Raw genomic sequence first — 21,189 nt, forward strand, 5'->3', positions numbered from 1 at the left:
GCTGGATGTTATTAACAACATTAGAGAATACGGTGACAATTGCAATAAAGCACACTCTTTTAACATCTGAAACACGCAGGACAAATTGTATTAAAAAATAAAGGATTTGAGAAAATAAGGATGGCTCAAAAAAGAAATCACAATAAATGTGACCAAGAATCACAGGAACATAATTTCTGGAAAATCTTAAAACTTGTTAACAAATTTCTAATGATAAAAAGAAGTTTTTTTAACAGTAAAGAAGTCTGGTATCCTACACTGAAGATAGTCAGTTTCTGCCCTAAATTTCAAGGTATGAGCCCTAAAGAGTTGATGGTCACAGAAGACTGAAGAGCAGACATTTGAGGTCCATTAATCAGTGTCACAAATGGAGTCTTGGCTTGTAAGTTAAGACATTTAAAGGACAAGTTTCACATGCTTGAATTGAACATACAGTGAGTTCCATTATTTCTTTCTGAGCATGAATACACCTTCAAGATGAGCTTGCTTATATTTAGAAGCCTAATTTCTTTACTGTCTTTACTGCTATGCCACTGACCAATCAAGTACTTTATGCTGTCTTAATGGATTTTTTGAGGTAGTTTGTTTTTGTTTTTCCCTGCTTTTTGGTCTTCTCTGCTGACGTATTCCTGTAATATGTTTTCATCAGTCTTTCAATCTCTCATCAATAGCTTTAAATTTTTATCTCATATCACTTTATCTTTTTTCTTTCAGTGGTCAGTGTCTATATCCATGACCATTCAAACCACATTCTCTTTTGTCAGTTTCTGTCTTTCAACATCAACATTTTGTACTTTCAACACTGAATTGATTCACAGAAGCTAGAGCTGGAGAAAATATTTATTAATGCCCTATTAACTCTCCCTGTACATACAAGGATATTCCTTGTATTTGTAGTGTTTGTCCAGTTTAGATTAAAACAACCCAAAATGAGGAAGTTTCAGCTAATTCCAGAAGTCTTACAAAAGGTATGTCTAAAATCTCACCAAAACTTAATTTTGCTTGTTTTTCTTTTACTGATCTTATGTCTTTGCTACCATGTATCCTTTTGCAAACCAAGACCATCTCCTTTTGCATTTAAGACTTCTGATGACTATGATGTTCCTGTTGAAGTATAAGTAATTAGTCACACAAATATACCCCAAATCTGTGCCCCTAGTCAAGCAAGATCTGTGAAACTCTTTTGTAGTTTTTGTGTTTAGTTTCCCAAGTTGAAGGTTTATTTGCTCCGTTCAGTTTTGTTTTGGTAAAAAAATATCCTGAAAATATTAACCCCGTAATAAAACCTGATACTTTTTCACCACATTTCTATAGGGATTGTTCAAATTAAGACAGTTGCCATCCGAGACTCTAATAAAAATTTCAATTTGATCTAGTTAAAGCATTTATAAAGCTGAGTGAAACCACAGCTTTATCAGATTCACCAATAAATACAACCACCTAAGGAACAAAGGATAAGATCTAACATGCAGCTGAAAACTAGAGCCACCAAGAGTTACCACTGAAGAAATTACAAAAGAACTGTGGTAGAAGACAAACTACAAAGTAAGACCAGATGTTTCCAATGCAAATACGTATGTTAGATCTGGAATGCAAAGATAGAAAGACATCAGACAACTACCCCTGGTAAGTATGCTGTACGTACTGGTATTTAATTATTTTCTGCAAATAATTTCTCTGGTAGGAAAGGCAGAAATTTAAATAAAATCACATTTCAGGCTGACTACGGAGGGTTTCCTGAATCCAGAAGGTTGAACTGTCATGGCAGTTCTCAAAGTCCCCAATTCATTTATGTATCTTTTCCTTTGTCCTCTTCCTCATTTTCTCTTCCTTATTTTCCTCCCCCATTCCCAGATGTATTTTCTTTAGAGCATCAGAACCTTTGCCAAGGGTAAACTCTGGCTGCACAAGGGGCAGGGCAAAAAATTTATGTCATTATTAAACTGAGTGTTTTTAGTGTTATGAAAAAGAAGATTAGGAAGAAAATTGGCAGAAATTAGCTAGCTCAGATGATAATAATAATGAGGTTTGACAGACAAGTCTGAAAATGACAGTTATTTTTGACAAGTAGTGGACAGTTGGGGAAAAGCAAATGAGAAAGGAAGTGCTAACCCAGCAATTTACTACTTAGTGATGCTTAATTACTATCTCCAGCTTACTTTCAGCCAGAACAGGGAGGAACCATGCTGCTACTTTGCCATAGACTGTTTGACATCCAAAAATGGAGCAGCTAGTTTTGACAGTTTTATACTAGAAGTTTTTATACTTATACTAGAGACTGCAGGTAATGCAAGCAAGTCAATACTTTTTCTGTACTATCTATAGAAAGGAAGAGGGATCAGTATTCACACATCTGTCTTGCTGAAGAAAATACTTGGGGCATTCCATACTAAAGATGACACAAAGTTAAAGTGCTGGAAGTAGTTACCAAAAACTTCACAATCTAGACGTCGTAAAATCTTATGATGGACTTGATGATCCTTATGGGTCTCTTCCAGCTTGGGATATTCTATGATTCTACAGTCCCTGCCATACACCGGGACATCTTTCACTGGATTTAGTTACTCACAGCCTCTTAAACCCAAGTTTGAACACTTGAACTGTTGGGTCACTCACAACCTCTCTGGGCAATCTGTTCCAGTGTATTAACACACTCACAATGAAAAGAATTCTTCCTCGTATCCAATCTAAGCCTATCTATCTTCTTTCAGTTTAAAACTGTTACTTCTTGCTTTGTCACTACAGACCTTGGTAAAAAGTCTTTCTTCCTTTTTCTTGTAAGCACCTCTTATATATAAAAAAGCTGCAGTAAGATTTCCCTGGAGCTGCCTCTTCTCCAGGCTGAACAACCCACATTTAACAGTTTTCATCACAGGCACAGTGTTCCAGCTTTCTAATCAGCTTCTAACATGTCCATGTCTTTACTGTGCTGGGGCCACCAGAGTTGGGGTTGCTGGTCTAGGTAGACTCTCAAAAGAGCAAGACACATGAGGAGAATCACTCTCCTGAAACTTCTGGTCACTTTTTGTTGTTGTTGTTGTTGTTGTTCTTTTCCTTTTCTTTTTCCTTTTCCTTTTCCTTTTCCTTTTCCTTTTCCTTTTCCCTCTCCTCTCCTCTCCTCTCCTCTCCTCTCCTCTCCTCTCCTCTCCTCTCCTCTCCTCTCCTCTCCTCTCCTCTCCTCTCCTCTCCTCTCCTCTCCTCTCCTCTCCTCTCCTCTCCTCTCCTCTCCTCTCCTCTCCTCTCCTCTCCTCTCCTCTCCTCTCCTCTCCTCTCCTCTCCTCTCCTCTCCTCTCCTCTCCTCTCCTCTCCTCTCCTCTCCTCTCCTCTCCTCTCCTCTCCTCTCCTCTCCTCTCCTCTCCTCTCCTCTCCTCTCCCCTCCCCTCCCCTCCCCTCCCCTCCCCTCCCCTCCCCTCCCCTCCCCTCCCCTCCCCTCCCCTCCCCTCCCCTCCCCTCCCCTCCCCTCCCCTCCCCTCCCCTCCCCTCCCCTCCCCTCCCCTCCCCTCCCCTCCCCTCCCCTCCCCTCCCCTCCCCTCCCCTCCCTCTCCCTCTCCCTCTCCCTCTCCCTCTCCCTCTCCCTCTCCCTCTCCCTCTCCCTCTCCCTCTCCCTCTCCCTCTCCCTCTCCCTCTCCCTCTCCCTCTCCCTCTCCCTCTCCTTCTCCTTCTCCTTTTCCTTTTCCTTTTCCTTTCTTTTCCTTTTCCTTCTCTCTTAAAGCAGTACAAGATACATTTTGCTTTTGGGGCTGCTAGCTCACACTGCTGGCTCATATCCAATTTATAATCTACCGGCATTTCCAAGTCCTTCTCCACAGGGCTGCTCTCAATCAATTCATTACTCAGCCTCTCTAGATATTAGGATTGCCCTGACCTAGCTGTAGGACTTTGCAATTGGCCTTGTTGAACCTCATGAGGTTTCCATAGGACCACTCCTTTATCCTGTCTAGATCCCTTTGGATGGCGTTGTTTCCCTCCAGCGTACCAACTGCACTGCCACCCAGCTTGGAGGTGATGAGGGAATTTGTTTTGGTTTTTGTTTGTTTTATAATTCTTGGCTGAAAACTTTATTTCTTTCTTGACAATTAAGATAATTGGAGAAGTAAAACCACAAGACAGAATTTTCATTAAGCATTCAATCAAGTCATTGGAAAGACTGAAGCAGAAAAATAGTAGTTGTCTTTGGAATAGAACTGCTACCAATACATTTACTGTGCTATGTGTATTGTCACTGTAGCGGGGTTATACCATACTAACAGTAACTCAAACAACCTGTAAGAACTGACTACTTTGGTAGCCCCAAACCAAAGAAGGCTGAACAGGAAAAACCTGTCAGCAGATACTTATGAATTTTTGACCCGGTAATAGGACTGCTCATCTGTAAGAGGCAAGGCTGAGGGGAGTGTTACACACAAACAGCTTTCCCAAAGCTTTCAAATTAGACTGTATTACTTTGTGATACTGCACGGATAGCATAGTAAAGCTGTGCTTTTTAAATGCTTTGGAAAAAATCAGATACGTTTGTGAAACTGAACATCAGATAAAAAAGAGATGTTTATCTTTCCTTGAGAAAGAAATGCTGATCTCTTTTCATGTGAAAAGGTTGCCTAATGGTAAAAGGAGTATGCTACTGAACACAAACAGTACAGGAACACAACCAGCTTCAAGTTCTAATGTGTATTCCTAGTTGTATCTGGGGACCTTAGTATTCAGAAAGTTATTTTTCTGGTCCTGTTTCCTAATGTACTACTTGAAGACCAATATGACTAAGAAGGAGTGAGCTGGAGAGTGTCCTCTCTTCCATGCCATTAAGTAAAGATGTGTATGTTGTGTATATGCTCCAACTAGGCTCACGCAACAAGACTTCACATGAGCAGTGACTGAAGGAATAGTGCTTGCTCTGTCCTAGGAACAACACATAATGGGAATATATAATAGTGGAGACATAGCCTGACTCCTCTTGGAGGTGGGCAGTGATAGGATGAGAGGCCAACAGACACAGGTTGCAACACTGGAAATTCTGACTAGGTAACAGAAAACTAAGTAACAACAAGAGCAGAGAAATAATGGAAGAGATACCCAGAATTGTCCTTGAATCTCCATTCTTGGAGATGTTTAAACTTGATTGGACAAGACCTGTATCAAGCTGATCTAAACTGGCTCAGCTTTGAGCAGAGGTTTGGCCCAAAAGAGCCCCAGGGGTCCCTTCCAACTTAAATTACTTATGATTCTCTGAGACAAGGCAGCATGGGAGTCCAAACAAATAAGACCTGCAGATACTTCATTGTTAATTATACATTAGCAAAGCAACTATAGATTCAGTATTCACAGCCAACATTTAGAAAATTCAAATTCTGTTAGAATGATGAATTTATAAGAGTGAAATTCTGCCCTCAGTTACACAGGTACTTTGCTACTAATTCCCTCTGATGCCAGATCTTGTTTAAGCAGGACATAAATTACTTCAATAGAGTGTCAGAAGGCCAATTCATTCTAGAGTATTTATACAGTATCTTTTAATAAGTAAATGATTTAGGGTCAGATGCTAATAGATTTACTTAGAAAGATTTCAGTGATATTACCATTTAAAGGGAAATTCAGCTCACTATATACAAGAAAGGCAGAAAGGAACTTTGAGATTTTTATTTTTTTTTTTCCCCTCAAATAGAAAAAGAAATACATATGCAGTTCAAGAACGTAGTTCTCTTTTTAAACTTCATGGTAAAATCCTATTTTATGGCTAGTAATCATATTATTCTCAAATTGCTTTTCCTTGAATTATTCCCAATTAGATTTAGATTTATATAGTAAGCTTATTTTATTCTTATAATTTCTATACGGATACATGACAGGTTGCCTATCAGTAAGTTATACAAAATCTCAAGTGAACTATAACGTGCAATAACAACTGCCATAGTCAAATGACAATATGTTTGCCACATTGAATTTCTACTGCATGATAACTCATTTTAAATGTTATTCTTTCACTATAAATCACTCTGAGAATGGCTACAGTACATTTCTAATCAACACGCTTAATCTAACAAACACTATTCTGGATGTAGTTAGCCTGAGGCATTATGGCAGGTATGCCTCAAGGTCTCATGCCCACACAGTACATAGAGTATATGGATCTAAGCATGTCCAGGTTTGTTACTGAATGAAAACTTGCACTCCACATAACACCACAAATGCCACAAATCCAAGTGTTTTGACTTTGCCAATGACCTTTAGCCAAGTCCTGGATATGTCAGAATAAATTATGAAAGGCCAAATGCTCCAATCTGAATAGATAACTCTATTTATCTTCCTCATTTCTCTAATGCATAGATTTCACATCAAATTTACTATGATAATTTCACCAGAGTGTGAAATTCAAAATACTTCAATGGCAGTATAGAAATTTGGGTAAAATACTTTGATTCTCCTAATCTTTGTCCAACGGGTGACAAAATAACTGGATTCTTTCAGCGGGAGGTACTCTTATTTAAATTATGATTGTATGATTTCTCTCTCCTATGTTAACTAACATTGATCTACCTTTTTCACAGTGGGAGCTGAAATGGTTTGCTTGTTTTCATTTCATTCTTTTGAGTGACAGTAAAAAACAGATGTAATTCCTCAGCGCAAATACCCGTACCAACAACAAACTGCTGTTCTGCATAAGATGTGAAACCTTCAGATTGTTCCATCACTTTTTCTTCAATTGATGGACAGTTTTGTATTTAAACACTGAGATAAACTGTTACTCATAATTCTCAAAGCTGAAAATTAAGAACTTCTTTTTGCAAACATAGGTAGACTTGCTCCATCATTACGCTTCTATTTTTATCTTTTTTTCCACTTAGCTTTTAGGGCTATAAGGTTTTGTGAAATAAAGTTCAAGTTCTAGAAAACAAGAACTGTGAAGAAAAAATAACAACACATTCCAATAAGCATAAATAGCTTCAAAAACAAGCTGGAAAAAAAAATCAATGCTTCTAGTGGCACAAACTGACAAGATATGTGAAGCACAAATTTAAAGCATTAGAAGTTATTTCTGATGCATCCAATAGCATGCCACAATGACTGTATTTTGTAAACTCCTATATGTAATGTATTATTATTTGATCCTTCAGAGAATGTATTCATCAGTGATAGCCTACATACAATTGGAAACATCTGGCATTTATGCTTCCAAATACAATGGGAGTAACCAATGCTCTGACAAACCAAAAGCAACCCATAAAAGGGAAGCAGTAAAAACATTAGGACACATACTAAATATAAAACATACCAAGTAGACCAGATAATTTCCTACAGTACAGAGCATTGTTGCTTCCTCTCCACAGCCTATTTAGCAATTGCATTTTCTTATTATCTGCCTTTCATAGTCCCAGTTTCAGTAGAGGTGCAGTATCTCTCTCTGAGTTAGTTCCTCTGTATGTGGTGACCCAAAGCAAACCAGTAGGAGCCGCACACACCCCAGAAATCACTTAGCACTTTGCAGAACTGAAATTGCTAAAAGAGCCCAGGCAAGCCTCTGCCAGTGAGAGGTACATATGAATGATCATTCCCACAGTGTACATCAGCATGCCATGTTTGGCTGTTTATTTTTTTGTCTGGTTTTGAGTATTAGCTTTTTGTTGAGGCTAGGTTCTGAATTTATGTCATATTCTCTTTCTGTACTATAGGAATGTTCATTCATCTGTAGCTGTCAAAGGAAAACAGCCATATTTTGGGGGGAAAGCAGCGTTCAAAATGCCTAAGGTCCTCAGCTCCTATCAGTCCAGAACACAAGTTCCAATCCCTGTCCATTAAAATCAGTGCAGACACCAGTCACTCCAAATTCCTCCCTTTTTGACTAAATTCTAAGCAACATAGTTAATCCAATTTACTGTTTTTAAAAGGGTAGATAGTATTAAAACACAATTCATTTTTTTCGCTAAACAGATTTAACAAAACATATTTATTTATGTTTTAATAACACTTGTTCATGTCTGGAGTAGACATCCCAAGAGCAGTGCTTAAACTAAGCAACAGAATTCAAGAATCAATAGTTCAACTCTGGTAACATTTCTCAACAAACAAAAATCTCCAAACTACCGTTTGCTTTTTTCCTGAATCCATGCACATGCCATTATGAAAAATAGTTTACAGTTACTCCCACAGCCAACAGATAATTATTTTCCTTGCTTTATCACAATGAAGATTTAGCATCAACCTCAATCTCAAGTTTTTCAATTTAAATCTGAAAGGACCTGCAGATGCCAAATGCTTATTCCCTACAAGTGAGGAAGTGCCCATACTGCTCAGTACTAACTCTTCTGGGCAACTACTTAGTGTTAATGGGTTCCCAAAAGAATTCTCTTTTCCTAGACGAGGAGTCAGTGATCAGCATTAAGATGTTATTTAGGGTCCTGTCCACAACAGCAGTTTCACTAAGAGCAAAGCAAGAATTTTAAATTGGGAACCTGAGAATCTCTTCTGAGGCACATTTTATTACCCACGTATTCTGTAAAATACTGTTCTCAGGTTTTCCTTGAACTTCAGGGGATTGTAGATAAATCATGAGCAGAACACAAATGTTGCTTTAGCTTTTACAAAGAATGAAAGTGCAAGTGAAAAGTTCTGCCACTGGGGGAGGAGAGGAAGGGGAAGGGATGACTAAGACCTGCAGTTCTGGCACATTAAGGGGAGGGGAGGACTGTCCTGAAGCAGGAAAACAATAACCTAAAAAATAAGAAGAAAAGAAAAGTTATTCAAACAGGCAGAAGAATTCTTCTTCATTTGACTGTCAGTTCAGCTCAGAAGATGATAGTTCAATTTCATATCTTTTTAAAAATTATTATTATTTTTTTAATTTTTAAATAAGAACTGTGTGTATGTTATGTATTTAGTAGAACGGTGGTATTTCAGTGTGTCTTTTTCTAATTCCTCAGAGTTCCAGAGAACACAGTGGGCAGAATATCACTAGAAAGGATTTCAGTAGTTTCAGCTGTTACCTCAACGTCTGGGCTTTTGTAATAAAATATACACTACTATGCTTTCCTGTAGAAACTTCAGCAATAAGAAAAGCCTTTGAAAAGAAACATTCAGCTGCCTGTATAACTAGAGTTAGTAAGGAAATTAGAAATTCTGGATAATGTACAAAGAATAAACAGACTTCTGTTTCCTTTAGGAAAGCTTTAGGAAACAAACGTGCATTTGATAAAGCAGATCATTCTCTTTAGCAGTTATATTTATTATCACTCTCACGTCATGCTCGCAATAGAAAACTTTCAGTAGAGAGGGGTTCAGATGTCATCTCCAAGGAGACTAATGGCATAATGAGCTGATGGGTTTCAGGAAGATATCATTACTTTTCCCTTCCTGTTGCCATGAGCTTTGGATGATGCTTATATTATTATATAAAAAGTTCCACTACAGCAACAGTTATTGCTGAAAATTTCCCTTTTATTTGGTTAACTACTGAGATAAAGGACTAATTTGTAAACACCGTTTTCTGCTAATTAGACGGTGTATCCAGTGTGAGGAAGGAGGAACTATTTTAAAGTGTTATGAAGTAAAACATTATTTTCTACTTAAATCACTATTTGAATTGACATCATTACGTTAGTGCTTTGGCAGACTTTCTTTGATAGTCAGCTCCTTCAGATTCAGGAGAGGATTCTCAAGTTTTGGAAATGCTTTTGATGACCCCTCTTGAAAGACTATATGGAAATGTGAAGTTTTAGTGAAAATTGAGTGTTATTCACAAAAAGTGGGTTGCTCTGAAAGTAATGCCTTCTTTTTATTTCCATGGAAATTACAGCAGATACAAAGAATACAACAGCACTATTTGATAGGGCAAATTGTCAGCAAAATAACCATTATTTTTTATCACTGTCACCACCATTACCTATGCATTTGTGCCAGTGATGAACAAGAGCTTGTGTGCAGCGCTCTAAAAATCTGCACCAGTGGAAGTGACCTGCTGTCATATCAGTTGAAATGCACCACCCACCACCTCACTGTGCTCACACCTGCTATTGCTTTCCATAAACATTCATCAAGTGTTGACGAATGTCATTTTTTTCCACATGGAGGAATTCCATGACACACCTTTGCTTTGTATGCACTTCTATGCCAGACATCATTCTGTAAGACTGCCTCTGTGCTTCCATCAGTCACAGAGCAACAAAATGTAATATAATATTGGTGAGAAGGTTCACTCTCTACTGTCTTACCACCAGCATCTGCCTCTGACATTGTGAGCCAACATAGTAAACTGGGAGATACTACTTTCAGAGCAGCCCCGATTATATTAGAATCTTAAAGGATTACTTTTCTGTAATGTTAATTGCAAACCTTTCGGGAAATCAAATCTTTTATCAACATACAGGTTTTGACTATACATGAAAGAAATACATGAAACAAAACAATCCTTTTTGTCTTATGTCTAGTTCTGTTCTACCATTGGCCTATTTCATACTGATTTATGTTATTATGACTACTGCAATTATCAACTCAAGTAAACTCGCATTGCTCCAGTTCAGATCTGTTCTGCTCAGAGAACTGCATGTTCTTTTTTGCTTTATGATTCCTTTCATCCTCGGTCATAGCTCCATCTTTGTAAATGTATTCAAAACCTGGCAGTTTATAATTCCAGATCATGACAAGGTCATCAACTGTGAATGAATACATAAGTCCTGTGCTTCTGAATATCCACAACAGAAGATCCTAGCATTTCATACATTGGAGAAGAGACATATGATACATTTTTTATTGTGTATTTTCTAGAATCTTACAGCTAATCAAGCAAACAGAAAATCCTATGGGTCATGTGCCTTGTCAAAGCACTTAGGGAGGACTACAAAATATCAAAGACTTAACAACCTTTTTCAGTGCGTGAGACTATTTATAACGCACTGCCTGAGAAACTGGATTGGATTTTTACCTGGCAGTTGCCACAGAACCATGATATGTGCTGAGAACTTTGGTTCAGACCTGAAATAAATTACATATTCTGCTGAGACAGAAGAGTAACAAGAGTCCAACCTCGAGAAATACCTGCGTTCAACTGTCTTCAGCCCATTACCTATTCAATATGAGTCCCAACGTCAGATAGTGTACAAGAAAGCCAAGTGACATTACTGCAGAAAGACTCTAATCCAGTAGGTAACAAGTGTGTTAAAATAACTTGGTCTCCAATTAGTCCCTATTGAACAGGATTTGAAAACTTGTCTTCTGTGATACCTGCATCTTTTGCTAATAAGGACGAAAGAGAAATGTATTCAAGACTCCAATGTCCTTAAGTCCTCCAGCTGCCTGTATTTTTTCTAATGCTGTAGCACATTCAGAGTATTACTTAAGCATGAAAACAGAGCAGTAACTTTTTATTTTTTCCCACTATATATTTTAATCCATTATCTGTACATCAAAATATACGACTTCTCTCTCTTTTTTCTGATTTTCTTGACCATTTCCAATCTTATGACTGATTCTGGTCTTCATTTTTCTACCAGGCAATGTAAAACCGTTCAGAAATAAATATTAATGCTCTTGAACCTACCATGGCCATATATGAGAGCAAAGAAAAAAAGTCCAAGAAATATACCAGTAGAAAATTAACATAAGGTCACAAAATTGGCACTGCTCTGAACTTTTAGAGATAATAAGATTTTCTTGTACATAAAGTGAAATTAAACTGCATACTTGAGGTTAAATTATTTTAAGCTTACTTTTAAAAATAAAAAAAGGGCTTTAAGACATTATTATAGCAAAGTTTATAAAAGCTTTTTCAATTAACATTTGTTTGTAAATAAGCCTTATATTTGCAATAGGATATACATCATGATAACTAAATAATTTTTACAGATATTACTATTTTGCTTTTCTTTGGAGCTGATGTCATAAATGAAAAATTGAAGGAAACTGTATAGAGGCTCAGCTGTATGCTATGTAGGTAATCTTTCCCTTGTTTCATCACCACCTTGTAAAAATGGAAGTTGATTCTGCAGCACTAAACCAGACTAAAGAGAGAGAGGTTGAAACTTCATACTCCAGAGAACTGCAGTTGTCTAGACTTCCCATTAGCAGCCTTTTGTGCACCTGTTGGCCCTCCCCTCTGAATTCAAACATGTCTTGAAAGTAAAGATACGAACAGCAGGCCATGGTATTTCCAGTGTCTCTGCCCCTTTCTATCAACTTGCAGACGATTTCTGATCTTACCAGCATTCTGGACAGAATCTTGTTCCCTTTCACCTGAAAAGATAAGGTGAGGGGAACCTGAAAGTACATAAATATGCAACAACCATTCCTACTTCAGGTGCCCTCTGCGTACAGTGGCAGTCATAGTATATTTGAATCATAGCTGAATGGGTATTGAAATACTGTTCTGCCAAAATGAGCAGCTGACCTAGAAGACAGAACTAATTAATACCATTTTGAGAACTATGAATTGAGAACCTTCAAGGACTGGAGCATGTTAGAGATATGCTAACTGTATGTCCACTGCTGCTGTCATTTATACCAAATTCTCAGGGAAGGACTAGAGACACTGCCCTATATCTCTCTCCTCCTTCCTGGTTAATCCATCCAGATAATGACTGAGAAATAATATTTTTCTACAGTTGTCACAAAAATTGGAGATAAAACATAATCACAATAATTATAAATTCAGGTTGCTTTAGAAACGTGTCTTATTGTAAATTAACTCTTAATGAATCTGAAGTGTATATTTACGTTCTCCTTTATGAATAGGCAGTCTATGAAAGATAAATGCCAAAGAAACTGATATGACTAATATGACACACAGAGACAACATTATCAAAAAGATTGTAAGGGGAGTCAACTTTTGGAAAAAGAGCAGTAGACACTATTGCTTGCAATTACTCTAAATTTGCAGATGAAATAAGTCTCATAGAAGACACTGAAAAATACACAAATTAAATAAAAAACAATCCACCAACTTTTCAAATGGATCCATGGCTATATCCTGGCCAAATAAAGTTCCCATGAGAGAATCTTTCACCAAGGATTACAAATTAACAATATTTTCCATACATTTTGAAACTATTTCATGTGAAAAAGCAGAATTATCTGTGGGGATATAAGGTGCCACAGCTGCTTAGTGATATTCTGACAGAAGGCAGAAATTTGTCTAGACACTTTAGGTACAGTAAACATGCAGAAACGCATTGTAGTAGCACCCGCATGGGATCAAGATGCTGGTCAGGGTCTAGCTTAAACATTTAGCTTCTATGAAATCCTCCTTTTATTAATCATTCTGTATCTCAGGGAGAAATGTTTTTTCAAGGACCATTTAAATCCTTTATCCTCTGTATAATAAGAAGGCCTGGGTGATAAATTTCCTTTTTCTGTTTATGAACTACATCTGGTATCACTGGCAGAACACTGTTTGAGAAATGAAGAAACTCCATATATCTGCTATCTCGTTCATAGAGAATCAATTAGTAATACAGCAAGTTATATCTTAATCACGCGTCATTTAAAAGGAAGGAGCGTTTCTCCAGTGTAATGCATTCCCCTCCTCCATTCAGAAGAATCTGATAGTAGCAGCTTATCTTTGGCAGTCCTGGGCTGAGGGGAAGGTTGAATATATCTCATTGAACTAGATCTCTTTGAGCCTATTCATGCATATGCATTGCTCCCTGCTGACTTGATCCCCTATGTCATTATTCTTGCCTGCAAAAAGCAGGAAATGCTGTATAACACTCATGGGTTACTCTTAGGTTTTATGCCATTTGCTAAATCTTTGTTCTCAGAACACTGAGGAACTTGAAAGAAAGAGATGGAAAAGATACATAGAAACTAATAGAACGTTTTTCTGGTGGTGCATTCCCTCATTACTGTGCAGATGATACTTAAACACTACAAATGCAGTGCATCTTCCCAGTTTTCCCTTTTTCACTAAGAGCATGCTTTAATTCTGGAGGTATAGTGCCAAATATCTTCAGTGTAAAGGCAGCCTATCTTGGATGGGTTGAAATGTAGCTACTAGTCTTCCTCCTTCAGAAGCCTCAATAAACTGTGTAGTCATCATCGAAAGCCTACTGTTACAGTGTATTGTAGGAAAAGCTCATAGAATGAACAAACTTCAGAATCTCCCTCTTCTTCCTGGAGAATACACCAGACAAAAGGAATCAAAATGTTTAATTTTTAGCATCAAGGACTGCACGACATGAAGGGAAAAAAAAAGTAGTATCGGTAGTTTATACCTTCTTACATCTCTAAGGGATGAAAAAGCAAACAAAGCTGGAGAATTGTATTGCTTTAACAAAACTCAGTTATGCTTCCAAGTCAGCAGCTGAACAACAACAGAAAAGAAAACATATTAAAAGAGAAGAATAAGATACAAGAACTAGCAAAATGTCAGAAAATGAAGACTGGATGGAAAAAGATGCATTCAGGAATGGATGCTGCATTTGATGCAGTACTGAGCTAAGGGAAGAGCTTTGATTGACAGTGCTAAGTGTATCAGCCTATCTCACCCTGTCCTGAAACCATTTGAGAACACAGACCAATTTTATTCTTCTAATTGATCTAGACAGCATCTTTTTATGTTGTGAATCACAAGGGCACCTCTGATCCATCCTGAAATCACTGTGGTCCACAGTTGTACAAACATGCATTCACCCTACACATTGGCCATTTCCACATTAGTTCAGTGTTCCAGTTTACTACCTTGTTATTTACCAAAGCTACCAAGCTTTATTACTCTTTAGAATTGTATGAAACTGAAAATTTCATTTGCATATCACTCTAACAATGTATTTTACAAACAAATCAAATCAAATCAAAACAAAACAACAACAAAGCCTTCTGATATAATATATATAATATGCGCAAAAAAACACCAAACATACACAGCATGAAATCTGCTTTCCAAATAAAGTACAGTGTTGACTTGTTGATGATCTTTAAGTCCAGAGGACATCTGAAGAAACAACTTTTCAGTCTACTGAGAGCAATTGGAAATTCTCTCCATATCTGGTCCCCAACCTTCACTTCTGTATAAGTATCTTTCTGATATACGCCACAAAATCTAATATATGAAATAAATGCAGTTCTGTAATTTAGATACAAGTAACTTCTTTTACCATGGAAACATCAAAATTTTTTGTGAAAGAGGGAAGCGTGAAGCAAGGTTATCTTTTAGAATAAGGTCTAGAATCATCAGGGAAAAATTTCATTTCTCACTGTATGGAGCAGGATGAAACTTCAAAATGTCATGGACCTTTCCATTTACCAATAAATGTTAAAGGATCAATTATACCTAAACAGCTAGAAATTCTAGTGTCTTTTGTCCAGTGCAGAGAGGGCAAATATTAGCTATGTATGAGTATATATTGTAGGGACTAAAAACCGGAATCCATCTTTTTTTATGACCAGTGCAGACATATTTTGACTTATCAGTGTACTTGGCCACATTAAAATGACCCCATGGCTGTTCTATCAATGTTAATATGGCCAACTGTATAGAAAGTAGGTTGACATATGGCAATGGTTCTATACATACAATACCTAGAAAGACATAATTAGAGCCCAGGATACAATGTCATCCATATGCCTGGATACTCTGAGGTGCCCAAAAACCAGCCTTTTCCGTATATCTGAAGCTACTTAAGAAAAAAGTCATGTAGAAGTAGTGACTGGCCTAATCTCCGTGTTCCTTTTGATGTCTGAAGTTTTTGACAATGTTCCATAACTTTCAGGGTCATTAGCTACCATGACTGCTGATCTACTCACGGCAAAGTACTAATATGCCTTGCACTGTTATTCACCAATGTTCTCACCTGCTGTTCAACCTCATTTTGAAATTTGTTTAGAAATAATTTGAAACTATTTCTAGTTAAAGGGAAAAGTGATGTTTGATTGTAATTTCAGGAATTCTATTCAGTAGTTACGCCAGTATTTGCCATGGCAAAATCCCTTAATGGGTCTATATCTGTCCAGAGTAGTATGTTGTTATCACAGAATGGCTTCAGTTGGAAGGACCTTAAAGCCCATCCATTTCCAATGTCCCTGCCATGGGCAGGGCTGTCAACCACCAGATCAGGGTGCTCAGGGCCCCATCCAACCTGGCCTTGAATATGTCCAGGGATGGGGAATCCACATCTTCTCTGGGATGCACGAGTGCTTTGCTCATAAAGGCACTCTTTAAGAGATACCAACTTTCTAACATTTCTAATGAGAGAAGGAGAAACACATGGAAAAGCAGAAACTTGGTGAAACCAGTATATAAAAAAAACAAAAACTAATCTTGCTGAACCTACCCTAGGTAAACTGCTGCTGATTTTCAGTGGTTATGTACATGTATGAATGTTTTTCATATGAAACTTGTTTTGTCTTTAATAATTAAAAAAAGTAATGTCCCATACTGGAATTTGCTGTATTTTATTACTAGATTCAAAAATATGCAGACTGGCTTTTGTTCCAAGAAAAGACACATCTATTTGTTGAATAATAAGTGGAAAGTGTAAAAAATACTTTTAATAGCTAAAATATATTAGTAATGTGTCTTTCCAGTTAAAAGAGAACTTCAAAAACAATTGATCTAGCTGTCGAGGTATACAGTATTTGACAGTAACTGTCTTAGAGAAGAAATAGAGTTAAAAAATAATCTTCTCTCAGGCGAGTAAATAGCAATTAATTATCTACTAATTTTGAGATTTTCCACCTTCTGATCCTATCTATCATTAATTTTCCTGTGAATTGTTCTTTTTAATTTTCCCTTAGTAATTTTTAATCAGTTTATTATTGCTTTTTTTTTTTTTTTTTTTTTTTTTTTTTTTAATGTTCACCCTTACCTCTGTTTTTCTCCCTTATAACCGATTCCAACTGCCTATGTATATTTTCAAACCATTTTTGGTCATTTTGTTCAATCTCTCGAAGTTCACATTCCATCATCAGATAAGCATATCAGTTCTCATTGCAAACTTCCTTGCAGTCCTGCCAGCATTCTTCGAGCCATTTTTGGAAGCATGAGTTCTACAGACATGAGAATTATTTTGCCTTTGAGAACACAATGTTTTTAACCAACATCACTAAAAATTTGTGACAAATATAGAAGCTAGAATGGCAGCCATGAAATACATTTCACAGCCACTCCAGAGTTATCCAATGGCAGTATTAACAACTTGATATTAACAGCTTGTGTCAGCTTTGAAGGTTTTCAGATCTGAATAGGAAGCAGAGGCTCTGCATGATCCTCCTAATTCCTCAGTCCATCTAGCTAAAAGGAAATGTAAATGTATGTGTGTGACCTGAAAGCAGTTTGCCCCTCCTCAATACTCAAAAAATGAATATGCTCATCAGTGTTGATAAAACATCGCCATTTATTGCTGTATTACACAGCTGATACCACTGAAGTTTTAAAAAGGACAGTACTGAAGTGCGCCAGAATTATTAGGCATTGATACTACTGTAGTATCACAGTAACCACAACATGAACCTTGTTCTGGGTTCTGTGCATCATGCACTGCTCTTGTACTGTTCATCTGCCTCCAGTTGCTGGGTCTTCCAATTGCTATTTCTTCTGAAAGCTGCATAGGATGTAGAAACTATGCAGTTCCCCCACAGTAAGGATGTAAAATGCCTGGAAGACAACATTCCTCCAGGTCTGAAGCACACTCCCCAGTCATAAATGTTGAATCAGACAACAGCTGTCAGCTGGTACCCTAAAGCCCAAAAAGAATTGGCAAAGGGCATTTTTGGGCCAGTATCACAGGAAAGGTGTGTAGGAAGAACCAGCATCACAGCTTACTAACATAGTTAACTGCAGCCTTTGCTCTGTGCTGCACAGTTCCCTAAGGATGGTAGTTCACTGCAATCAGACTGACTGGACAGTAGGAGAGAGAGAGAGCAAAACCCCCCCTACCTGCAGCCTTGGAGACCCCGTCCAAAGATTTAATAGAACAGCAATAACTCAAGGCTACAATGATTCATTTTTGAAATCATCATTATGAAGACATTATCAAGTTGTACAGTTCTTTATGGATTCGGTGACACCCTTCTAAGATACTAATGCTTTTCTACTGTGTTGTGCTCCATTTTCCACAATTCTGTGTCTTATCAGAGTATCTTGCTACAAATCACAGGTATTAAAAAGGGAATGGAAGAGGGAATAGCAGTCTAACACTGAGCAACACTCTCTAACAAGAAGATGCAGTGTCAGTGCCTAAGCAATGGAATATCAGATGAAGGTTTTACTAAGGATGTTTTGTTGGACTTCAAGTCGATTCTCACTGCCACTTCCCTCCATTCAAACTTTATTTTTTGCTTCGCTATTTTTCCATTTCACTCTTGTTTCTGTATTGTTCAGCACATCACTATTCTTCCTTCACCTTCTGGAGTGACAGCAAAAGCAAAGGTTCACTTTGGCAAAGAGACAGCAATAAAAACTTTCATCAGCCTCATGATTTTGCAACCTTGCGATCAAGTGCACCTTCAGAAATCTGAGGTGGGTTAACTCATCCAAGAGAAAAAAACATGCTCAATTCCATACCTGACAGTGTTTATGCTTATTTCTTTGCTTTTTGGTATTGTTTTTCCCCAGTACAGTTCTACTGAAATCTCTAAAAGAATGAAAATGATATATCTCACATGAATATAAGAAGAAAAAGCTCTTCCCTTCCTTTCTGATGAACATTTTTACCAATCTTGGAGTTTTATTCAACTTTGTTTCTTTCTCATATGTCCCTACAATTATGCAATAATGATTTATGATTTCTTTTCTTGCCATTCCAGTCTCAAAGGAACAACGCCTTTCAAACTTCTCATTTTCAAAACTTCACTGTAATCTATCAGTGTGAAGAAGTTTAAATGTAACCTTGCAACGGGAATCCATCAAAATTACTGCCACCTCAAATAAAAGGAAATGACAGAACATTCAAAGTACTTATGAAATAATTTCAGAAATATTTTTGGAGTCCTCTGGGAAAAACGGCACTACAATATCTAAAAATACTGATTCTTACCCTGAGGCAGTCTACCTACTGCAAATGGGAGACTTTTACTTTGAGAAGGACTTTGAATTTTAACCACAAATGCATTGAATAATTCTGAGTCTTATTTGAAGAGCAAAGGAGGGAAAAACAGGAAGGAATAACATAAACAGTCCAACTGAGTAGAAGAAATCCTAAAATGAGAAAAGGAAATGTACACCATCTGGATGAGAAGTTTCTAAACATAGAATATTAGGTTATATGGTTCATGATTAAGATCTGCCAAAAGCCTTCTTTTCTCTGGCAGAACAGACAGTATCTTGACTCTTGAATAATACTCATGATATTGCTTCAGAACATAGAAGCGTATTAGCTTTGAGGGATATGAAGTTCTGGATCCCCTGGGAAGAGGCCAATATCTTGTTTGAGTTGAATACATTTCACAGATGAAGAGGAGGAAGAGAGAAAAAGATCTTGCCTATTTACTCTGGTTGTTATCAAATTTGGCACTGCTCCTTACAGTGGGCTGACATCTCAGGGCTAGCAAATGTCAGTAGTAGTTTTATTTCTTTGGCTGAAAGGACACGACAATCTGAGTCTGTCCCATAACTTGTGCAAATTTATAACTAATCAACATCTACTGCACAAACTGGAGCAACGAGAAAACTGCATGAAACATGCTAATAAAAAATAAAAACTTAGGACCGTTTTTTATAGTTGCGTTCTGTAGGCATCTGCCCCTTATTAGTGGAATGATGGAAGATTATCTTTAAAACTGGTTGTCATAAGGAATTTGAGAGTGACTATACCTGAGGAATCATTTTCCCAGGCACTACATCAGAATTTCTTGTGTCAGATGGACCAAATAAATAAATAAATAAATAGAATAAATAGAATAAAACAAAAGAAGATGGGTAATGTCAATCTGAATCATGTATGAAAAAGAAAAAAAAATATATAGAATTGGTTATTGTCCATTTTTTATTTGAGAATTTTCAGTTGTGTCTCCGCAGCACAGTTTAGCACACTGTGGTTTGGTGATCAGCAGTGCAATAATTACACCAGAGGGGAGAAGCAACCTGTCCAACACACACAACTTCTTGATAGGACAAATTAAAGAAAGCAGAGAGAATAATGGAGCTATACTGTTTCTTGCTAAGTAAGTTGATTGCCGCTGTTTCTTGTAAACACTAAAGAAATTAGGGATTCACAAATATATCGGTGCTGAGTACCATAAATCCTTCTAAAGCTATGTTCCATGTTTAGCTGTTACACTGATTAATTAAGAAACAGAAGTGTTGAACTGAAGATAATACACGTATTTTTCTAATTGCTTAACTTTTTAAAAAACTTTTGCTAAATATGTTGACTGTTTTCTTCTAGTTTTGAGATCGTTATCAACTCAGAAATAAAAGCATTAAAGATAAACAGTCTTACAGTTCTGCTTTCTCACTCTTAGTTCCTTATGATGGTAATATTTTCAGTTAAATGAATTTCAGTCTCCATGTTCATGACAGAATATAAATGTAAAGTGGAAAGAAACACACACGTGGAGCTGTTTATCTTTGAGACATTTGGAGATCTCTTTCAATACCTAAATATGCATGCAGGAATTTTCAGATCGTGCATCCGATTATGAATCAGTTACATGTATTAAAAGAGATGGTTGGATAGATTAAATAGCATAACTGTTAAACAAAATTTGATGAAAACATTTTAGGATGATTTCATGAGCAGATAATTCTACATTGGCCTATTAATGTCTGCAATGTTTTCTTCAGTCAGAGTATTTTTCCTCTTGAGATATGTTGCAGGATTCTGATTTGCTGCAGACCAGTTGGGTGCAGGAGGCATCTCATCCTCCTCTGGAAGACTGCAGAAAGTCATTTTTCACTGAAGACCTTGAGCAGTTCATTTAGCAGAGAGTGAAGAGAATGAAGGTAAAATGAGCTAAAATAGCTAGGAAAGTAGATTCTAGGATTTGAATGCAGAAATGTGCATAATGCAGCTGTGGCAATTAAATGGGTGTTCCATAATCTTCACTTGACTCACAAGCCACTTGGAATATACCATTTTTAAATTCTTCAGATCTGCCTTCTTGCACCACATACGTGTATAAGCACTGTATAATAATGTGCTATCTCCAGATTAGTGGATACAGCATGACTAAGCGTGCTATTTTAATCACCTTTGCAATGATGATTACTCTACTGCAAGACTCTTTTGAGAATCTTTAATCTAAGACTAGTCATTCGTCTCAATTTCTTCC

General features: G+C 37.2%; 1 protein-coding gene across 11 annotated transcripts in view; it reads right to left on the reverse strand.

The window, feature by feature from the left end:
* Positions 1–21,189, reverse strand: part of ANKS1B (ankyrin repeat and sterile alpha motif domain containing 1B) — a 393,118-nt gene that overhangs the window by 103,456 nt on the left and 268,473 nt on the right. Inside the window, exon 18 of one of the 11 annotated variants that reach the window (XM_085515446.1) lies at positions 8,517–8,703. The exons of the other annotated variants lie outside the window; for them this stretch is intronic. Coding sequence (XP_085371572.1) covers positions 8,638–8,703 — 66 coding nt within the window. The 3' untranslated portion in view covers positions 8,517–8,637. Of the gene's footprint in view, positions 1–8,516; positions 8,704–21,189 lie in introns of those variants that run through there. 11 annotated transcript variants of the gene reach the window in all.

Source organism: Coturnix japonica, chromosome 1 (genome assembly GCF_054131305.1).
Source record: "Coturnix japonica strain WE chromosome 1, WE-NBRP24, whole genome shotgun sequence".
Classification (NCBI taxonomy): Eukaryota; Metazoa; Chordata; class Aves; order Galliformes; family Phasianidae; genus Coturnix; species Coturnix japonica.